The sequence below is a fragment of the Cupressus sempervirens genome, chromosome 11 (assembly GCF_028749045.1).
Source record: "Cupressus sempervirens isolate cs-2001-9-10 chromosome 11, ASM2874904v1, whole genome shotgun sequence".
Classification (NCBI taxonomy): Eukaryota; Viridiplantae; Streptophyta; class Pinopsida; order Cupressales; family Cupressaceae; genus Cupressus; species Cupressus sempervirens.
The window spans coordinates 75,315,206-75,338,268 of NC_143128.1; the positions used below are offsets into that span (position 1 = coordinate 75,315,206).

The window sequence follows — 23,063 nt, forward strand, 5'->3', positions numbered from 1 at the left end:
TTTGATTTCCGGAGTTATAAGGGGTTTAAAACATTAAACGGAGAAATAAGAGGTTGAATGCAAACTGTTTGACAAAATTCCTTTCAGCAAATTGGTTTAGTTTTTTGGGACATCCAAGGGTGCCCATTACAGTGGTATCAGAGCTATAAGTCCTGCCATCCTGTGGAGGTCTTATAGGGAATTTGGAACAGCTGGATAGAGGGAAAAGTGTTTGACGAAATGTCAAAACACTAAAATCAGAAATAAAAAAAAACATAGGCTAAGCATTTATGTTTGAGCATGCGATAAGGGCCTTATAATTTTCGTGATACCAGAGCAAGACAAAATAGGATTTCAGACTTGCAAAGCAAACAGTCTAGTACATCTGTGCAGGGGGACATTGAATCCAGCCATACAGACACAGAGGAGATATTCTTTCATTAGGACAACAATATGGGTGATCGAGATGACTGGAATACAGGATTAGGCGGAGGCGGGAATGCCGGTCCAGATCAGAGGGACGTAATGTTCAGAAAATTACTGGATACATTAGAGCAGGGGCCGCGTATGCAGCAGGAGCAGAATAGGCGAATGGACATGATGTTGCAGCTCATGGCTAGACAGATGGGTGTCAATATTAATCCAGGTGATGCCAACAACAGAAACAATAATAGAGAGGGAAACAATAACAATGGGGGAAACAATAACCATGGAGGGCAAGGCGACAACAATGGTCCTGAGAATAACATTAATGGTAATAATGGACAAGGCAACAATGGGAATGAGGCTGATAACTTTAGACACGTTGCATGCCCAACGCGAACTGTGAGCTCGAGACCTCTTCTACCCACCTTCCCACCCAGAGATCCGGTTCAACAAGTAAATGAACCGCAGATTACCGAGTTACAGGATCAGTTTAGGAGGGACTGGGAGGCTAGTGGACCGGAGTTTTAGGCAGATATTTCCCTCAGAGATTATATGGACTTGAGCATGAGACACATGCCTAGAGTAGGAGGGAGGAATCAAAACTTTGAGCTGAGAAAGAAAGTTGGAAAACTTTCCTTACCTTATTATGATGCTTCAGGGAAGATGACTGCATGAGCTTGGGTGCAGAAGGTAGATACATACTTGCAGCTAAATCCTATGCCTGAGGAGGAGGCTATCAAGTATGCGGCAATGCACTTGGATGGCGTTGCACATGAATAGTGGCATCATGGCATGGTGACTTTGGGGCATAATCAGATTACATCTTATGAGGAATTCACCGAAACATTGATTGAGAGATTTGACACTAGGGATTCCGAGTTACATTTCAAGGAACTAGCACAGTTAAAACAGTCAGGTTCTGTGGATGCTTACATTGCCGAGTTTTAGCGCTTGTCTGTAGTTGTTACTGATATCTCTCCTAGGGGATTGGTGGTGTTATTTTGTGATGGTCTTGCTGATCCATTACGAGGTTGGGTGAAGGGACATGATCCACTCACCTTAGCTGAAGCAACTAAAAAGGCACGAGATTTAGCCCCTTCAGTATACAAAGGAAAAAACCATTCAACAGATTCTTCCTACCGCAAGGACAAAGACAAAAAACAGTTTCAGGAAAGAGTATAGCAAACCCAAGGAAGGATCAAAAGGACTAGACAATGAAACCTTTAATGAACTTCGAAAGAAGAAGCTGTTCTTCCATTGTAGAGAGCCTTGGGACTTATCTCATAAATGTTCTCTCAAGGCTAAGGTAAATCAAATGGAGTATTTTTCAGCAGAAGATTCAGAGTCAGAGGGGGAGGATCAACACTCCGATTCAGATGAGGGTAACACTATAGAGGAAAGCAGCATTCCTAAGGATGATAGATCATTGGCACGCTTGATAGGGGCCCAAAAGGCAATCACATTTAAGGTCAGGGGTACTATCCAGGGGCAGAAAGTGATATCTCTTATTGACACTGGGGCTACACATAACTTCATAGATGCACAGTTGGTAGTCAGGAGAGGGTTACAGACAGAGGAGCATGATGGGTTTAGAGTCATGGTGGCTAACAGTGATAAATTGTTATGCACTCGGAAGATATCTAATCTTCACATCAAGTTTGGAGATGGCTACGAGTTGAAGGATGAGTTGTATGTTGTGGACATGGGAGATTATGATGTCATCCTCGGCATGACATGGATGGCTTCACTAGTGGAGTTCACACTCAACCTAGCGAAATTGGAGATGAGATTCCAGCATGAGGGCAGAACTGTGGTACTTAGAGGTCTTTCAGATGGAGGTTGCAGAGTAGTGTCCTTGAGGAGAATGCAGAGACTTTTTCGTCATGATGACATAGAGTGGGCGGCAGAGTGCTACATTATGCCAACTTCACCAGAGCCACAAGAAAAGAGTCATCCACCAGATATCCAGAAGATACTTGATAGACACGCTAAAGTATTTAGCGATATTCCTCATGGGGTTCCTCCTAACAGAGGGATGGAACATGTTATTGAGCTCGAGGAGGGAGCCAAACTAGTTATGATTACTCCCTATCGTCATCCTAAGAAACACAAGCATGAGATAGAGAAGGCGATTAAAGATTTGTTGGAGATGGGGCATATCAGGGCCAGTAAGAGCCCCTTTGCTTCAGCAGTAGTATTGGTAAAGAAGAAGGATGAGACGATGCGAATGTGCATCGATTACAGGGCACTGAATAAGAAAACAATTAAAAACAGGTATCCCATTCCTAGGATTGATGAGCTGATTGATGAGTTGCATGGGGCATGCTTCTTCACCAAAATTGATTTGCAATCCGGATACCATCAGATCAGGATGAGAGCAAAGGACATTGAGAAAACAGCCTTCCGATGTCACTATGGCCACTTTGAGTTCATGGTTATGCCATTTGGTCTAACCAATGCACCCGCTACATTTCAAAGTTGTATGAACCAGGTATTCAGGAAGCAGCTGAGGAGATTTGTCTTGATCTTCTTTGATGACATCTTAGTCTTTAGTAAGACTTTAGAGGAGCACTTACATCATCTGGAGGAGGTGTTATCTATTCTAGAGAGAGAGTCATTGTATGCCAAGGAATCTAAATGTGAGTTTGGCATGACTGAGCTCCTTTACCTTGGGCATATCATTAGTGCAGATGGCGTTCGGGTTGATCCCGAAAAGATTAGTGCTATTGTAGAGTGGCCTACTCCCACAAACCTTACACAGCTTAAGGGATTCTTTGGTTTATGTAGTTTTTATAGGAGGTTTGTTAAGGGATTCTCACAGATTGGTACAACCTTGACAAATCTTACCAGGAAAGGAGCCTGCGTGTGGACAGGGGCAGCACAGAGGTGTTTTGAACATTTCAAGCAGGTAATGTCTTCATGTCCAGTTCTAGCTCTACCGGATTTCACGAAGCCTTTTGAGCTTCATTGTGATGCATCAGGTGATGGAATTGGAGCAGTATTGATGCAGGAGAAGCATCCCATTGCATTCGAGAGTAGGAAGCTCCGGGGAGTTGAGAAGAGTTATTCATTCTATGAACGGGAGATGTTGGCCATAATGCATGCATTGGCCAAATTTCGATCATATTTGGTAGGTGGACGTTTTGTGATCGACTGATCACAACAGTATTAAATACTTCATGAGCCAGCGTGATCTTAATGAACGGCAACAAAAATGGGTGACTAAATTGCAGGCTTATGACTTTGACATAGAGTTTGTCAAAGGTAAGAAAAATGTGGTGGCTGATGCCTTATCTCGGAGACCTCAGTTATGTGCTCAGGCAGAGATTTCAGGAGATTAGAGAGATCGGATTATAGCAAAGTATGTCGGAGATGCTTGGGCTTCTGGATTGATTTTAGGTACCATACAGGATGATCGCTATGAGGTGATAGATGGATTGATCAGAGTTCAGGACAGGGTTTATTTGATCCCGTCATCACATTTGAGAGAGGCGATACTGAAGGCATTTCATGATGCACCCACAGCTGGACATCTGGGGTTCTTCAAGACCTACAGGTAGATCCGAGAGCGGTTTTCATGGAAAGGGCTCAAGGATGATGTTCAGAGGTATGTCAGGGAGTGTGTGGTTTGTCAACAGAATAAGGGAGAGCACACATTTCCTGCAGGTTTATTACAGCCCTTGCCCATTCCTGATAGGAAATGGGAAAGTATTTCGATAAACTTCATCATTGGTTTACCACGAGTGTAGGGAAGAGATTGCATCTATGTGGTGGTGCACCGCTTGACGAAGTTTGCTCACTTCTTTGCTATTCTGTCCACTTACACAGCAGCACAGGTGGTAGATCTTTTCTTTAGAGAGATATTCAGGTTACATGGGCTGCCCAGATTCATTGTCAGTGATCGGGATAGTAAGTTTGAGTGTTTTTTGGCGAGAGTTGTTTAGGTTGTGTGGTACAGATCTTACACCTAGCACTAGTTATCATCCACAAACAGATGGGCAAACAGAGATTGTGAATAAATGGGTGAAAGGATATTTGAGGAACTATGTAACTGCACAACAAAAGGCTTGGATCAGATGGTTGCATGTGGGAGAGTATTGTTATAACACCACTCATCATATGTCCATCAAGATGACTCCTTTCATGGCACTCTATGGTTATGAAGCACCTAGCTTCATGGATTTAGTTTTGGGGGACAGTAGAGTGCCCAAAGCCAAAAACTTATTGCAGGATAGTCAGGACATCCTGAAAGTGTTCAAAGAGAATATACAACAGGCCCAGAATCAACAAAAATTGTATGGTGATCAGCACCGAATAGAGCGTAGCTTCGAGGTAGGGGATATGGTTTAGTTGAGGCTACAACCATATAGACAGTCATCGCTCAAGAAGAGCAGAGCTAAAAAGTTGAAACCTAGATTTTATGGTCCCTACAGGGTGATTCGCAAAGTGGGCAAAGTCGCCTATGAGCTTGAGCTTCCAGAGGGCAATCGAGTGCACAATGTGTTTCATGTGTCTAGGCTTAAGAAAGCCATTGGTCAGAATGTAGTGCCTTCCGCAGATTTACCCCCTTTGGATGAGGAGGGGAAGCTTGTGTTAGTACCCCAGGCTATTCTGGACACGAGAGAGAGGAAGCTTAGAAACAGGATAGTGAAGGAGTATTTGGTCAGATGGAGAGACCTGCCGGAGGAAGATTCTACATGGGAGAGTGAGTAGGTTATTCAGCAGGCTGGACTGAGATTGCTTGAGGACAAGCAATTTCAAGGGGGGCGGACTGTAATGTCCCCATTTTAGCAGTTAACCAAGTGTGTGTGCGTTAGCCTTTTTCTACATGGTCCCGAGGAGTAACGAAGGGTTTAATGGGATCCTGGAGTGTTTTGGCCTAGTCATTTCCAGTTTGGGCCAAAATGAATTTGATTTACTAAGTTTCAGGCATACTTACTCTTTCTAGTAAGTCAGCAGGACACAGTGCAGGTCAGTTTTGGTGATTGGATTTGATACTCCTTGGTGAGAGCTTTCCGATGAGCTATCACTCGCATTATTCGGAGTCCGATTGCTAATACATTTTAATGCCTGAAGTTTTATTAAAGTAACGTCTAATTTAATTGTAAAATATTAAAGTGTTACTTTAATATTTATTTTATGGGGATGTGTACCCAAGGGAGACATAAGGGGTATTTTAATATATGTTTTATATACTACACATCTTTTATCCCACATTGCCCATATGAGTTGAGTGGACCCTTGGAAAGAGAATAAAAGGAAGCATTTGTGGCTTCATTAGCCAGGTTGAATATGAGAAGAAATTGGTGTATGAGTTGCAGCTCCGTTCATGGCATTTGAGGACGTCTATCCTCTCTTGTAACATTCTAGACGTCATTCCCTTGGGGTTTGGCCTTTGGAATTCTTTGTTATTGGCTTCATTATCAGGCAATTTAGTTGCATTTCCAGCTACAGGAAGATTTGGTATTTTGCTCATATCTTCTTCACTACTTTTCCGACGCTTATGCCGCTTTGAGGGAATGATATTACGAAGGTAGTAGACTGATTGAAAGACAAAGCACTGTAGCAGCAAGTTCGAAAGCATGGGCTAGAGTATTATGTCAATACTGCTGAAGTAATTAGTGAGTTGATAAATCTGCCATGTATTTGGTTTTATGAATTCCAAAAATAACATTTTATTAGCAGCAGTTCATTTCCACTTTGCATATTATTGTACTTTCTTTCTTGTTTATGTTGTATGATACCAATTCCATGCACAAAACACAACAAACAAATAAACGTTTGATTTCCGGAGTTATAAGGGGTTTAAAACATTAAACGGAGAAATAAGAGGTTGAATGCAAACTGTTTGACAAAATTCTTTTCAGCAAATTGGTTTAGTTTTTTGGGACATCCAGGGGTGCCCATTACATGGAAGAATTGAACACCTCTATGATGTCCGAATGTAAACTTGGAACAACTTTCCCACCAACATCTACAACTTCTTTTTTTCTTTATGGAGCAAAGTGCATTTCCACATGAACTCAAGTCTTGGGCATCCATTGAAAAATGGAGAGCAAATGAATTACCGCTTCTTTTAATTCGAAGCATGTCTTCTTGACGAGATTTTTGTGTTCTTTGAAGAAATTTTGACATATCTTGAAGAGTGCATTGCAACATGAAGATGGAAACATCTTCCAGTGAAATTGGATCCATGGAAACTTTGCTCCAAAAAGAAAAAAAGAAGTTGTAGATGTTGGAGGGAAAGTTGTTCCAAGTTTACATTCAAACATCATAGAGGTGTTCAAAGTGTCGAAGACTCCAAAATGTGCTAATCTACAAAGGAGAATTCACACAACTGTCGAATGAGAAAAAGCTTGATCGCATCAAGTTTTCAAAATAACAACTAGAAACTCATCAAAGAGAATTGAGTGGTGCAAAATACAATAATTCAAGATACCACAATCATCATGGAGTGGAAGGCTTTTGTTGAAAGTCTACGGGATGGATTCATTCAGAATCAACGGTTTCAACATTCTCTTCAAGTGTTTTCCAACTTTGTAGATGCAGAAGATGGATTGCATGTAATCCAATCGCATGTAACTCAAATGCATGTAGTCACATGTTATCCAATAATTCTTCTCACTTAGTTTTACTGGGTCAAAGTTGATTGAGTTGCTCGCTATTTTTCCTCTACATTTTTCTCAACTCCTTTGGTTATATAAAGGAGTGCCCTCTCATTGTAAAAAGCTATTTGAGTTACAATGACAATCCATGAGGGATGAATGTTATAAGTATGAATTAAATACTTATGGAACACATATGATGGGTGAAAATGAATTGGAAAACATATGTATTTGGGTGAAAAAGGTCAAAATCAGACTCTCAAGGGTGGATTGCATGTGGGCAAAGATGGGCTTTTGTGAGTATGGCCAAGGATGCAAGTTGGGATGGATATGGATGTGCAAATGATGACTTTGGTGTTTAAAGAGTGTCCTACTAAAGTCAGATTCTCTTGATGCAATTGCATGTAAAGTGATTTACATGTAATAATGACTTGATGTAATCATGTAATTAGGTTCGAAGTTGAGATTACATGTAAGTGGGTTTGAAAAATGGATTTATATGTAAATGCATATGAAGGATGAAATTATATGTAATTGAGGATGGAGAATGAGATTACATTTAATTGCTCTCAATATGTAATTGCATATGAAGGAAATGGATGCAATATACTTTGACATGAATTGGTGGGATACAAAAAGATATGATGCATTTGCATGGAAAGGTGTAAAGTGAAATGGATGCAATATGCACTTGCATTCTTGCCAAAATTTCTTCAACTTTCTTCCAAAACAAGCAAGCAAACAAACAAGCAAAACAAAAACACACCCTTGGCTTTGACTCAAATTTGACAAACATCTTCTACATGAAATTTCGATTTTGGAGTTGGGAGGTTTTTCGAGCATTTTCAATGAGAAGATTTCAACTTATTTAAAGAAAAAATGCAAAAGATATGGCATGCCTTTGAACAATTGGACAAAGATGAGCCAAATGTGGAAGAAAGAGAAGTTGAAATGAAAAAGTCTTTCAAAATCTAATTGTCCAAGTCTATTTGCATACAACAAGTCACAAATCCTCCAAAATGCAGAACATTTTTGCATGTATATTGTTCTTGAGGTATTTTCAATTAAAAATGTCCCTCCTTACTGCTCAAATATGAGTCGTTTTTGCAAGAATAGGGAAAAAAAGTGATTTTCATCAAGCAAATCATGCATCAAAAAACCAAAATGCTTCCTCCAAATGAATATTCATGGACTGGAAACATTGATTTCTGGGCATTTTTAATAAAAACATGCCCTTTTCAGGCAAAGATCTGAATCATTTTTGACTTGTGTATGTAGAAACATGATCCCTAAATGCCAAAACATGGATCCAAACGCAAAAATGTGGCTTTGCAATGCCAAATTGTGGATGAAAAATGCAGATTTCTGGGCTTTTTTGACAAAAAATTGACTTTTTCAAGAAAAAATCTGGCTTGTTTTTGGCTTGGATATGCAAAATGATGGGCCCCAAATGCATGTGTATGCATTAAAACTCAAAAACGCCCTCCTTGCGATGGATTTCATAACTGAAATGGAGAAATCTGGGCATTTTTCTTCAAAAACATGCCCTATCATTGCATGAGCATGAGTGTTTTTTTGTTCTTGGAGCAAAATCGTGGTCTTAAGGAACAAATGCATGAGATGGAATGCAAAAATGCACTCTATAAGAGGCTTTGCATGTTTTAAAATGCAAGTTATTTGCTCCTCTATGCAAAATACACTCTCCAAGTGCTTTTGCATGTTTTAAATAACATGTATAAGGAGCCAAGAGGCAAAATACACTCTCCAAGCCACATTACATTTTTAAAATTGCATGTAAGAGCCAATCTATGCAAAACACACTCTAGAAGCTTCATTACATGTTTTAAAATTATGCCTTTAGAGGTTGAGTAAGCAAAACATACTCTCAAGGCCTCATTACATTTTTTAAAACTTGCAACATGGGCAAACAATGCAAAACACACTCTGGGATCCTCATTACATATTTTATAGATATGCAACATGTAACATGCATTTGACAAATTTGAGCTTGGAGGGCAAAAATATGGACTCTAGATGCAATTACATGTAAAATGGATTACATGTAAATTAGGTTTTTTATGCAAAATGGGCTCTAGGAAGTCCACTGCATGCATTTTTAGTGCAAAACACACTTTTGGAGGTCCATTGCATGTAAACATGTAATTGGGTTGAAAATTGTTTTTACACAACTTAAATGATCAATTAAGCACATGTTGAATTAATTTTTGAGTAAATATCACTTAATTGGGTCGAAAATAATATTTACACCATATTTTAATAATTCATGTGCAAATATCATGCTAAAAGTAATATTAACTTAGATGTTTTGAATTAAAATATAAAATAACTCCAAAAATAAATCAAATATACAGTTAATAAAGTCACTTAAGTGAAAATTTAAAAAATTACTCAACATGAAAATATAACGTAAAGTGCTCTATAGTCACCTAAGTGATAAAGTTACTTAAAAACATAACATAAAGTCAATTTATGTTATATTTTTTAAAAAGTGAATGTCAACATTAAAATATAACATGATATATTAAATATGCAATTGCATCTTGAGGTAACACTTTTTGGGCACCTAAATTGTCATATCTTTTGACTACCAAGCTTGATTAAGCCCTAAGATAGACCCCTTTTTGGGCACCTAAATTGTCATATGTTTTGACTGCCAACTCCGATTAAGCCCTAAGATATACTGAATCAAAGGGAAAACCAAAACCAAGGGTTTGAACAAAACTTAAAGACCAAAAGCATCAAAACTCACACTTGAAAATGCGAAAAAGGACATTGAAGGCTTCATAAATCAAGCAAATGCTTAATTAAACAAAAAACAAAAAAGACTTGATGAAAGCCTTTAGTAAAAGGGATCATTATATGAATTGGAGTCGATTGATTGATCAATATTAGTTAATTAAATAATGGACTATCTTAGAAATGTAAAACTAATTGAAAAAGTTTCGTACTGTTACCTACTTTTTGTGGTGACAAAATGCATGCCAATACACTGCCATCAATGTATCTTATGTCAGCTTCTACAACACCATATAATTCTTATAGGTCTTAAAATATAGTAAGTAGGGGACCCTTGTGTGTTTATGTGACATAATTTTTTAAGAGACTTTATTGTCATTGGAGATGATGGGAACTTTTCATTGTTCCTTAGGTGTTTTTGATTTACTTTCAAGTGAATTTAATCTATTTTACAAAAGTCATATAAAAGATGCTTAAAACTTTGGGAAATTTTTAGACCATTTACGCTATAGATTTTATCATTAATATATACTTAAAGGCAAAATATCAATGGACTCTCAAGAACAGAGAAGAGCATATATTTCAACATAGACTATTGGATGCAATGCTACAAAAATGAAAAATATCTCACTTTTATTTGTCTGCAAATTTTGAATTGACACATGCTAACCTATTAGAGGGGCGTGGGTACCACAATGTGCAAAAAACAATTATATCTTAAAGTTCTGATTTTAAAAAAGTAAACTAAATCACGTTAGAAATGAGGGGACAGGCCAGTTGTGCTCACCCTGTTTTGATACAAATCTATTTTTTGAGGGACAATTGAGAAAGATCCACAAGCCAACCCTTGCCTTGGGATGTTTTGAGTGTGGGGATGGGCTAAAAAGCTCAAGGGCGCATCCTCGTGCTTTCCTCATTCTAAGAAAAGTTGCTGTATACTTCCCCCCACCTACCTGGATATATGAATTGAGGCAACAAATATAGATACAATATGGAGACTGCATGCAAATGTATCTACTTATGTTCCTATATTTGATTCATAACCATTATGTCAAGATCTAAGTTGCAAGTTCGGGTTTGGGGGACAAATTCAAGTTTGAGTGTCCAATTTGTGGATTTGTGAATTTTTTTTGCCCATTATGATTCGTAAGTGTATGTATATATATGTATATGTGTGTATATCAAAGTAACAAGAATCAGAATCGGATCGGAATCGGCAAGGCCGAATTGAATCGTGAATCGGCAATGAATCGGCAATGAATCGGCGATGAATCGACAAATTTGAAAAAACCCTTTAAATTTAAAGATTTTAACAATTTAAAACTTATTTCATGCACCCTTTATTGAATATAACTTAAACACACTATAACATCATCAAATAGAAGTTAAAACTTAACATACATAAACATGGAACATAAAATCCATCACATATGTAACTATGTTATCTAAAATGTAAATTGTAGGCTAGCTGAAGTAAATAGAAATCAAATGATCACAATGATTTAAATCATAGAATGTATGTAAGATGATCCATAAGACATCAAATCATAAATGTATGTAAGAATCTAAGATGAAGATCCATGAAAGTTTGAAACATGTCTATCAATGATTCAGTATCAATATCTGTAAACAAAATATAAAAACAAGGCTCCAGCTCAAGCCTCAGACTCATAGTCATCATCATCATCCTCAACATCATCCTGAAGCTCGGCTACAGCCTCAGCCTCAGCCTCTGAGTATCCAGTCTGCCTAGTAGCAAGGCGTCTAATGTAGGTCCTAGAGGACTGCCGAGCCATATCTCCCGCATGTAAGATGGGCTCATGAACGTCGCTAGGGCCTGTGCCTGTGCGTGCACGTGTGCGTCTACCAATGCCTGAAGAACGTGCTCTAGCTGCCTCAGCCTCTATATCCACCTGGTCAACCCACACACGGTCTTCCTCAGTGAAGACTGGATCCACAACCTCTGTGAGCCACTCTGATTCTGGATCAATCTCCTCTAGAATGATCGGAGAGGAGTTAGTGCCCAAAATCTATCTGATCCTAAGACGGAGGTTGTAATGAACAAAGACAATATCATTCAACTTCTGCACTGTCAACCTGTTTCTCCTCTTCGAATGGATGTGCTCGAACATGGACCAACTGCGCTCACATCCAGAAGCGCTGCTTGGCTGACTCAGAATACGAATGGCAATTTTTTGAAGTTTTGGGGTTGTGGCCCCAAACATTTGCCATCATCTATCTGCAATAAGGGAAAAATTGAAAATAGAAACAATTAGTCTCATTTACAAATTACAAGTTAACTCTAAAATTACATAATCAACTTTAAGATTAGAATCTAGATTCATGAACATTGAATATATTATTTAATTTTTACCTGGCTGTAGTGTTGTCTGAGCATTTATGGCCATCCTGCTAGAGAAAAGTGGCCCCTCTTTATTGTTGAACTGGTCTAGCTCAACAATCGCAGCAGCGCTATCTTCATCGCTACTCAACCTCTGAATCACTGTGTATAAGCCAGTGAGAACCTCCGCATCCGCCTTGAACTCAGGACGGAAACGATATGCCGGATTCAGAAAGTAAGCTGCTGCATGGATGGGTCGATGGAGCTGATTCTGCCATCTCCTATCGATGATGTCCCAAATAGGGCCATACCTCTCCTGCACTCCTGCATATTGGGCTCTGATGGCCTCCTTGGCCCTATCCATGCCCTCATAAATGTAGCCCATAGAGGGCTTCTCCCCATCAGCAGTTTGTAGCAAAGCTACAAGGGGCTCAGTGACCTACATATAAAGTAAAACAAAAAATTTGAGTCAAAACTTAAATATAAAATAATATAACTTAAAGTAAAAGTAAAATACTAAATGTTAAATTGCAATAAATTTACCTGCAGGATTTCTCTAGCGGGTTTCCAAAAACCATCCTCATCAAATATGCAATCCGCCACATCTATCCCTACAGTGGTCGTAGCATAGGAAGAGGAAATCCACTCCCGCCCAACAAACATGCTCCTCAATTCATCCCTTGATGTCAACAAGGACTGCAAGGTGATGAAATTCGAGGCAAACCTCGTGATACCTGGGCGAGCTAACTCTTTGCCTTCTGTGTACTTCCTCATTGTGCTAAGGACAAATGAATGATTATAAATGAATTTGCATATGTTTTTTGCCCTTTCCACACATGACTTGACAAATTCAAGTTTGCCAATTTCCTCCAACATGAGGTCAATGCAATGTGCCGCACAAGGGGACCAAAATATGGTGGGGTGCCTCTCCATCAAAAGTTTACCTACAACAATTTTAAGTCAATTAGAAATTCAAATTTCAAAATTCAAATAAATTTATTTTCAAAACTTGAAAAGTTAAAAGTTTACTTGCAGCAACATAACTTGCTGCATTATCCGTCACCACCTGGATCACATTTTGTTCTCCCACCTCTGCTATGACTTCCTCAATAGCCTCACATTAGTATGTGGCATTTTTTACATGTGCGGAAGCATCAATGGATTTGATGAACATGGTATATCCTACAAGTAACAAAACAACGAATTAGAATATTAAAATTAAATGGATCATCAACAAATTAGCATTCAACAAATCAAAATTTACAATTATGTATGTAGGAAAGTAGAATGATCAATTACCTCCATAGGATACAAGAAAATTGAGGAGTGTTCTATTCCTCCTATCTGTCCAACCATCAGTCATGATGGTGCAACCCTTTGCAATCCACTCCTTTCGGTTCTCCTCGAGCTCAGCCCTCATGTCCTCTACCATATCATCCAAGAGGTATCCGCTCAACTCAGCCTCAGTTGGGGCTTTAAACCCCGGACCACAAATAGCAACCGCGTCTATCATGTTCTGCCAATAAGGAGCCCTGTCACAAATAAAAATTTAGATGTGAAAGACTCAAATTATAAAACAAGTAAATATAATTAAAGTTTTACTTTTACTTTTAATTTTAACTTTAAAGAAAACAACGAAAAAAGAATCAATTACCTGGCTGCAATAAATTGAATGTTGCAAAAGTACCAAAATTTGCATATCTCCTTTCTGGCAGCATCATGAATTTCCTTGTTCAAACCCATGCCCTCAAGCGTGGGTTGGGAACTAGGAGTAGTGCGGGGCACAAAGTAACTATCCATTCTGTTTTTCTGCACTCTAGGCTGCAATAGGTTGGTGTGGGACTCTGTCTCAGTATGTGACCGACTAGCACTAGTACGAGCAGAAGAACTAGGATAAAAAGGAGGCCTAAAAGAACCCTCTCCAACACAACCTACAGATGCAGAAGCTGATGCAGATGCAGATGTGGATGCGGCTGCAGATGCGGATGCGGGAACATGGGAGCCAATACCCCTTAACCCTTCAAGTTGCATTTTCCTATTGGCTTTGTCTTTTTCAATTTTTTCTAATGCCATTAAGCAAGTGCGTTTTGCCTCAGGAGTTTGGTGAGTGCAAATTGTAACATCGTGTTCAGGTATAGCAGCAATGTGGTATTTCAATCTATAAATACCCCCAGAAGTTATTTTTTCTTTACAAAAAATACATTTTGTTTGATATTTGGTTCTTCCAGGAAACTCTTCGTTATATTTCCAACATTCATCTTTTCTACCCATTGCGAATTTGCAAAAAATGAAAGCAAAGGCTGCTGCAATAAAAATTTATATGTAAAATATCAAAGTTTGAAGCTAATAAAAGCTACAAAACAACAAACCCTAGTTTGCAACTTAGTAAAAATAAAGAACATTCAAGATCTAAACTAAAAATCTTGAAAACTATAAAAATTTAACAAAAAATGTATAATACACTAACATGCAAAAAAAAAAAGAGCACTTACCTCTTGCAAATGAGTTGAGGAGTGTTGAGATTGGCTCCCTAATGCTCCCAATGCAATTGATGGCCTCCCCAAATGGATTGCTGATCTCTTTTGTGCTCTTTCTTCTTGCCGGTTAGAAACCTATGGCTTTTCTTTTCTCTTCTTCTCTCTCACTTTTCCTCTCTTCTACTCATGTTAAATAAATAGAAGGCCCTTTAGGGTTATAACAAAGAGAAATGGTCAAAAACGAAGTAAAAAAACCAAGCAATTTTTTAAAATTTTACAACTCTATACTTTATTGGCCGCGGGCGATTCCTGCCGATTTTTCCAGGCGATTCATGCGATTTTTTGCCTGAATCGCCTGAATCGGCGATTCAGGCGATTCACTTGAAGAAATTGGCAATGGCGATTTCCGACTCCAAAAAAATCGCCATTGCTGAATCTAATCGCCGAATCGCCGATTCAGGCGATTTTATGGCGATTCTTGTTACTCTGGTGTATATGCATTCTATATTAAAAAAAAGATAAATATACATTATTGTAAAATTAAATCATTTCATAGTATGAATCTATGATGCCTGATCATTGATCAAATCCAAATGTTGAAGATAAACATTATGATTCAAAAGAAAATCATCACATTGAATTACTAAATTACAAAATGAAGATTCAAAGTATACTGATAGTTTAATAATGTTTGGAACATAATTCAATATTCACCTCGCTTCAAACTTGCAAGATGGAGAGAGCAAATGAGTGATGAAATGTGTTTGTGAAGACAAAGTAAGTGTCGTTTTAGGGTTAGCCAAAAGAAAACAATAAAAAATTTGAGTTTTACAAGTTTTGGGTCTACATCTTATGTTTTTCTTCTTGGTTCTGTGGTGATTCTTGATCAGTCTAGGCTAGATTTGCGCTGGTTTTGGGTATGACCTTGTGGGTCCCCTTGGATTCATGGTTCGAGGATCTGGACGAACCCATAGGATCAAATGCAGATGTGAGATGTACTGGTTAGCGAATTTGAACCGGTCCAAACTCGAATTCGGTTAGCAAATTAGACACAAAATGCGATAACATAGGTCTAGATACAACATCAATAGATTTGGTGCCATTTCTAGTTTAGCATTATGATAACTAATTTGAAAGAGCAATGAAAAGGAAATGTTATAGTTGAGTTTATATATACATATACATACATATATATATGTATGTATAAACTCAACTATAACATAATAAACTTTATATATATGCATGTATGTTTGTGAAGTTTACTTGTATCTTCTTTGCCTTTAAATGTGTGCACAATGATATAGATTTACATTTTTATAATTGCATTTTTGTGTCAAGGGGTCTTGCAGTTTTGCCACATGTATCCATATTTGATAGTGTGTCATTTTTTGTGTTACTCTCAAGTGTTTATTAATTAAGAAACACTGTTTTACCACATTTATATAAGGGGTCTTGTGATTTTGCCACATTTGTTAATGTTACATTATTCATATTGGATATTGTAACCTTTTCCATGCAACTTTGACTTTTATCAATAAAGAAATATTGTTATGCCACATCCGTATGAAGGGGTCCTGCGATTTGTGCCATAGCTGTATATGTTATTGTAATTTCATTGATCTTGGATGACAATTGGTGGGTTTGTGTGGAACCTATCATGTCTATGCTTCGGTTTGCTGCTGCAAATGAACTATTCTTGGGGGATGTCTATGATAGCATGGACATAATGTTGGAAGAAATAGAAGTGGTAATACAAAAGAGAAAGAATGATCTTGAAGATACCTTTTACAGAAGGGTTGAAGTGATTGTTCTTCCTTGTTGGAATGAGTTCTTTCTATCCTAGGGAGAGTACCACCATATAGAGATTTTTTACTATTGTGTACAAGCGGTCATTTTGTAGACTCTTCAAACATCTAGAGTTGGGGACAAGTGTTAGAAAAGAATTTGGATTTTTTGCCTTAGGAAATAAACATACCCCTTGTGCTGTCAATGACCAATTCAAAATGGATTCTATTACATGGTGGTATCTCCATGGTCAAGTGTTTATTCACCTCCAACCCCTTGCAATCAAGATCCTGTAAGGATGAAATTTTTGTTCTATTTTTTGCCACTGTATCGTAAAAATTAACACTAAACATATTTGAATTTATCTTTCATTTTTTATCATTGTTGGTTTTAAATGTCCAAGATCTTCTGTCATTGAACAGAATTGGAGTACATACTCCTTTATCCACTCAGTGAAGCGTAATTGGTTGGCTGTATAAATAGCTGAAGACTTGGTGTATCTTCATTCCAATTTGCATCTTCTGTCATGTAAGGTCTCCCAATACAAGTAGGGAAGAGTGAAGCTTTGGGATTTGGGATGTAGTACCCAAGTCTGACAACTTGGATGCAACCATTTAGGGTCTTGCTAGAGCCACTGTAGATGATGTGGATGGCACACCACATGGTGCATCTAGTGTGAGTGGAACTGCTTTGGGTTCAAATGATGATAATGTTCTTGAACTTGAACTTCTACTCGCCGATTAATTTTTTGATAATCTTTTTGATGATTGATGAACATTGAATCATATTTTATGAACTACATTTGTAATTTAGTAATTGTAATGATTGCCATTGCAATTGTGAACATAAACATATATGATATCATTGATATGGCTTATTTGAATTTTTTTAACTATCAATTGCCATTTTATATTTATCTTTGGCGTTTGGCATTGATCAGTGATCCAGTATCATACTATGAAATAATTTAATTTTACAATTATGTATATTTCTCTTTTTTTTTGTATATATAATATAGATATGTATTCATAGTAATATACACACATACCCATATGCACCCAAAGGTCCCTAAACTAAACAAATTTTAATGCAACTACATACCGAGATTTCAATACTTGCATTTGTCCTCACACTCGAACCCGTAACTTATGTTTTATGACACCAAGTTGTCTAGATCATTTTGAAACTCTTATACAACCTTCTATTGAATTTTGCATTGTCTATCATATCTTGCGGTTGGCAAAATATTTCATATTAGAAGGATTTTGAGTCATCGAATAGTAGTTATTTCGATCATATTTAAAACTTGGACTTGGCAATTATTGACTGGCTGAAAAAATAATAAGGGATAAAACTCAACAACAACTTAGCAATTGACTGCATTTGTCCTCGCACCCGAATGGGTAACTTATTTTTTATGACACCAAGTTGTCCAAATCATTTTGGAACTCTTATACAACCTTCTATTGAATTTTGCATTGCCTATCATATCTTGTGGTTGGCAAAACATTTCATTTCAGAAGGATTTTGAGTCATCGATTCTTAGTTATTTCGACCATATTTAAAATGTGGACTTGGCAATTATTGACTGGTTGAAAAGAAATGAGGGATAAAACTCAACAATAACCTGGCAATTTATTGAATATTGAAAATTACATTAATTTATAAAAGTATTCTTTAAAGTTAGAGAAAGGGAGTAATCTAGTACTGAATAACTATTTTTAAAGTAGAGAGAAAAAAGAAACATGTTCAATTCATATTGTTAAAAGACTGAAAAGTTGAAACTATAGAAAGATATATTGTAGCATATCAAATATTATTTAAGAAAGGAACTTAATAATTGTATCTAAAACAAATCGTGAACATTTTGGAAATACTTGGGCAAATAAACTGTGTAGAAGAAGAGTAGAAAATAAAAATAAATTCTTGAGGTTTTAGAAACCTCTTATAGTATTGGATATAAATCCTTTCAAGAAGGCATTGCATGTGTTCACATCTAGTTTGATATATTTCACATAATCGTTCATAGGAAGTCAACTATGTTTCTACAATATATTTTTAATCACATTATACCCGTCAATTGGGTTTTTGTAGATGAAATGAAATATGAACTCATGATGGCTTCTGAGTAAATAATACATATAGATTGAAGAGTTTAAAACCCTTCTTGCAAGTGGTCAAGAAATGGATGATTTTGTTTGAGGGACATCTACCTAAAAATTTAGTTTGTTAGCAATTCTTGGTATCTCCAAGAGGTAATTTCAATTAGTTTCAAATTTTACGATAACCATCACTCTTGTTCTTTTCCTTTGTCGAAGAGTTTTTCAAGAAAATACGTGTGGAAAAATAAAAATGTTGTCACTTTTAGCTTTTAGACTTCAAAAATTTAGCCAAATTTTCTCCAAATGAAGATTTTTGATGATATTTCTTTGATCGTTGGCAATTTTTAGTAAATAATTGGTGCTAAGTTTTACCTTTGGTTACTTGTTTACTATTTCTCCATGTAAGTACTCATGAGAGCTTTTTAAACTACAATTTCCGACTATTTTGGTAGATTAGTGGCCTACTTAACCTAATTCAACTTGCTTCATTATCCAACTTCTGTCACAACATGATTAGGGGTTTTTATCACTTAAAGACTGGAATGGTTACTGAGGTGTGGGAACTATTTTGTTGTTTCCTTTATTGTATGACACTTGGCTTAGCTTACCAATTGTAACTTGAATCTCAGTTTCTAAATTTCTTGCTCTTTTCTCTAACTCTATGAGCTTTAGGCACAAGACCAACAAAGTAACACATTTTTCTTAATTTCATCTTAATATGTCTTTATATAAGGTAGTGGAATATGAAAGCAGTGGTGCTTGCTTGTTGAAAAATCTGTAAGTAGACCATAACTAAGTGGTTTTAGCTTTTTTGATTTGCCTAAGTTTATCTACTATACCTTGTACCTTCTTTGCAACATTTGATCAACTCTATAATGATTGCGTATTTTTTTGATAGGTAATGGATCGTAAGCTAGATTAATTATTATTATTTGGTGAGATTAATTATTATTATGTGTTAAGCTTGAGTAGACTTGAATCCAAGACCTCACACATTTGATCAACTCTATGATGATTGTGCATTTTTTTGATAGAGAATGGACCATAACCTATATTAATTATTATTATTTGGTGAGATTAATTATTTTTATGTGTTACGCTCGAGTAGACTTGAATCCAAGACCTCCCACATGAGAATCTCACAAGTTACCTTTGTGCTATACTCTCGTGCCTTATGATGATTGTATTTTTCTTTTATCTAACTTGTAGGGCTTGTCTCTAGGGATGTTAGATTTGGGTTCAATTCAAACCTAGTTTGGTTCCTTTGCTGGTTTCAAAAGGGTGCATTTTTTTTGCACCTAGTTTGTTCTGGGTTAACCTAGGCGATCCAAGGGTGAAGGTTGGATGCCCAACCAACATTAACAAAAAGAAAATTGCAGTTTTAAAATATTCTTTGGAGTCCAGTTTGACTTAAACACCTTGGGAACCCTAAAGGTGACCATTAAAACGCTAGGAATACCTAAAGGCCCTCATTTTTACTCATTGACTTTGCAAAAGAAGGAAAAAAAAAAAAACATCCATCCTATAGATTGAGAATTTTTTTGCTTGTAGTATCGACATAGGGATTTCAAGATCGATTATGGAAGTTTCATAAAGCATTGCACTCTGGCCGTAAGAGTTTCCATTTTTTCGTAGATTTTTGTTTTACAAACATGAACTAATTATATTCTTAGTTTATTTAGTTTGAAACGTTCTTTTATTTTTCCTTTGAATTTGTTTACGAAATTTCTTTGCATAGGAATTAGAATGGCAACTAGTTCCAGGCAATCCAAGGGTGAAAGTTGGATGCCCAACCAGCATTAACTAAAAGAAAAATGCAGTTCTTAAATATTCTTTGGAGTTAGTTTGACTCAAACACCTTGGGAACCCTAAAAGTGACCATTAAAATGCTAGGAATACCTAAAGGCCCCCATTTTTACTCATTCATTTTGTGAAAAAAACAAAAAAAAAACATATCCATCCTATAGATTGAGATTTTTATTGCTTGTAGTATCAACATAGGGATTTGAAGATCGATTATTGAAGTTTCATTAAGCATTGCACCCTAGCCACAAGAGTTTCCATTTTTTCGTACATTTTTGTTCTACAAACATGAACTAATTAAATTATTAGTTTATTTAGTTTTATACATTCTTTTGTTTTTCCTTTGAATTTGTTTACCAAATTTCTTTGCATATGAATTAGAATGGCAACTTGTTCTTTGTATACAAAAGTTAGCAACCAATATTCAAAACTGATTTAAATTCTCCTCTACAGAATTATGTTGTGACTAGGTCCAAGAGGTGGGGGATACATTTGTAAATGCAGTGTATGTGTACAATGTTTTAGTTCTTAGTTTTTGGTGAAAGCTCATTTGTGTGTAACACCTAAACAAGGCATCAACAATTGCCTTGGAAGAAAGATGGTGTACCTATGCCACAAGTGACAATGTTAATATATATAAGGGAGAAAGGTGAAACAAGTGAAAAAGAAGCCTATAGATTGAATTAGATCATTCCGAAAGAATGAAAAGGAATGCAACCCCCATTGAATCCTATTGATGTGGTAGAAAACCACCCATTTTTAATGGTAGGTGATGTTGAAACTAAAAGTGAACAACTCATTTTGCACAAAAGATCAAAGAGACCATTGGATATTGCATTTTAAAATGAGGGTCAAGACATTGTTGACCAACATATACTAGGTTGATTTGTGCAAATGGATTTTTCAATGTTGCTCATTCCTGATATTGGAAAGAGATGTTGAAGTTTTTTAATGAAGCCCCAAAAGGGTATAGGGGCTCGATTATGAGGTGCTTGGCACCTTGTGGGAAAGAGAGGTAAAGGGGGTTGAAGATGCATTGAAACCCATTAGGGATTCACAAATTAAGTGTGTTTATTGTTTTCGATGGGTGGAAAGATTAAAAAAACCATCTATTGATCAATGTCACAACAAAGCCCTTTATACGAGCAAAGTTTTTGAGAGTCATGGATTTTGAGGGGTAAGTAAAAGATAGACAATTGAGGGACTTCGTATTGTTGTTCAAGTCATACTCAACAGGGTAAAGAATTGTCAAGCTGCTGGTTTGTTTGTTAAAGAATGATATCAACGTGTCTCTTGGATACCTTGTGTGGTTCACTCACTAAATCTTATGTTATGAAGATTGGGAATAAACTTCAGCGGATCAAAGAGGTATATGTAGAAAGATTGCGAGAATGAATTGTGTTAAACCAAGGAGAGGAATATTGCATACATAAGAGACTATAGATCTTTCTATAATGAAAATAATAGAGAGCAAAAGCAAGAATCGAAAGCTATTAAAACTTAACTAGACGGACCTCAAAATAGAATGCTACCAAAAACTAATTAAATCCCTTCCATGACCTATATAAGCTAATATAATGATATTGCTTCAGTACTCTCCCTTAATGATTATTCTATTGACTACCATGTTGAAGATTTGACATGTTTTGCTAGATTTTGGCCATTAATGAATAGACAATTGAGTCCTCTGAATTCTTTGAAACTTGAGCCTTTTGTTGAGACCTACCCTAGTTAGATTTTTGATCAGCAAACCACTTTCTGCAGTCTTTCTTAGTATGACCAAGTTGATCACAATAATGACATTTGGTGAAATCCTCAGTTTCCATGTTTTGTAATTCATGTCCTTGAGCCTTTGGGTCCCTTCCAACGTGATGTTGAATAACAAAACCATCCCTCCTGCTATCTAGGACAAAAAATGAGATAAAATTCACCTTCGTAAATACCTTTGATTATTTTAAAAAATTGGCAAAACTTTGAACCCCATGATTTGTTTAAAATGATTATGCAAAATTTTTGAAATCCATAATTTGATTTTAAAGAGTTGTAAGAAATACTTGTTGAAGCAAACCTAGGTTTGACAAAAGATTAAAAAATTTACAAACACTCTTGTGTGCCTTAGAAGCCCTAGTTGCACAGAACAAGATTTTAGGAAAAATCATCAAGAGCTAGGCCAGAAAGCCTCGATTGCTTTGGAGAAAAACAACACCAATAATTTTATAAGTAAATCGTACAAATTTGAGTACTTTTAGAAACTTCATTCATCTTAGAAACCTTTAGGCATTACTTAGAAAAACGTTGACCTAGGTGCAGCTTTGAGAAATTGTCATGTCCCCAAATTTGATGTAATAATTAAATTTCTGGCAAATCAGAGCACCATCTTTTGACAAATATTAATTGAAGGATTTCACGTGTTCAATCTTCAATCTTGTTTGGATTTATGAATTCGGATCTATGTGTCTTGGTTACAGAACTTAGCATTCTCTTTCTGTTAGTACACTATCCGTTATTGTGGCGTAGCAACCTCACCATATACTTGCCCAACACCATTCCATACGGCTATCTGGGCCTATTGTACGACCACCCAAGACAACCGTACTACTTGGCTTTACTGTACGACCTCCTTCCATACTGCAACTATTCCATTGTATGGTCATTTTCCCTCCCATCCAACACTGAAGCCATCACCATACGAACGTAGCCATACACCACTCCTAGTTTCATACGGACCTATTCTTGACACTGTACGGCCATTCCCCTACGACCTCTTTGTAAGCTGTCATGGTACGGC

The 23,063-nt window shown here is 36.8% G+C and overlaps 2 protein-coding genes, 1 long non-coding RNA gene and 1 pseudogene across 4 annotated transcripts in view; 1 reads left to right on the forward strand and 3 right to left on the reverse strand.

Annotated features, from left to right (window-relative positions):
- Positions 1 to 23,063, forward strand: part of LOC149528307 (transcription factor E2FB-like) — a 245,554-nt pseudogene that overhangs the window by 193,653 nt on the left and 28,838 nt on the right. The gene's annotated exons all lie outside the window — the stretch shown is intronic.
- Positions 11,242 to 12,543, reverse strand: LOC149528308 (uncharacterized). Its single transcript, XM_089808623.1, has 2 exons — positions 12,142 to 12,543; positions 11,242 to 12,006 (listed from the first exon to the last, which is right to left on the reverse strand). Exons 1-2 carry the CDS (start codon positions 12,491 to 12,493, stop codon positions 11,999 to 12,001), a joined length of 360 nt encoding a protein of 119 aa, XP_089664749.1. The 5' UTR covers positions 12,494 to 12,543; the 3' UTR covers positions 11,242 to 11,998.
- Positions 12,582 to 13,762, reverse strand: LOC149528309 (uncharacterized). Its single transcript, XR_016358441.1, has 3 exons — positions 13,408 to 13,762; positions 13,153 to 13,290; positions 12,582 to 13,052 (listed from the first exon to the last, which is right to left on the reverse strand). It is a non-coding gene; the product is annotated as an uncharacterized LOC149528309 (long non-coding RNA).
- LOC149528310 (uncharacterized) lies at positions 13,759 to 14,855 on the reverse strand. The gene is made up of 2 exons (XM_089811120.1): positions 14,601 to 14,855; positions 13,759 to 14,408 (listed from the first exon to the last, which is right to left on the reverse strand). Exon 2 carries the CDS (start codon positions 14,377 to 14,379, stop codon positions 13,759 to 13,761), a length of 621 nt encoding a protein of 206 aa, XP_089667246.1. The 5' UTR covers positions 14,380 to 14,408; positions 14,601 to 14,855.

Coding starts and splice junctions, on each gene's coding strand:
- LOC149528308 (XM_089808623.1), bottom strand. CDS start 12,493: ATGGGCTACATTTATGAGGGCATGGATAGGGCCAAGGAGGCCATCAGA.
- LOC149528310 (XM_089811120.1), bottom strand. CDS start 14,379: ATGGGTAGAAAAGATGAATGTTGGAAATATAACGAAGAGTTTCCTGGA.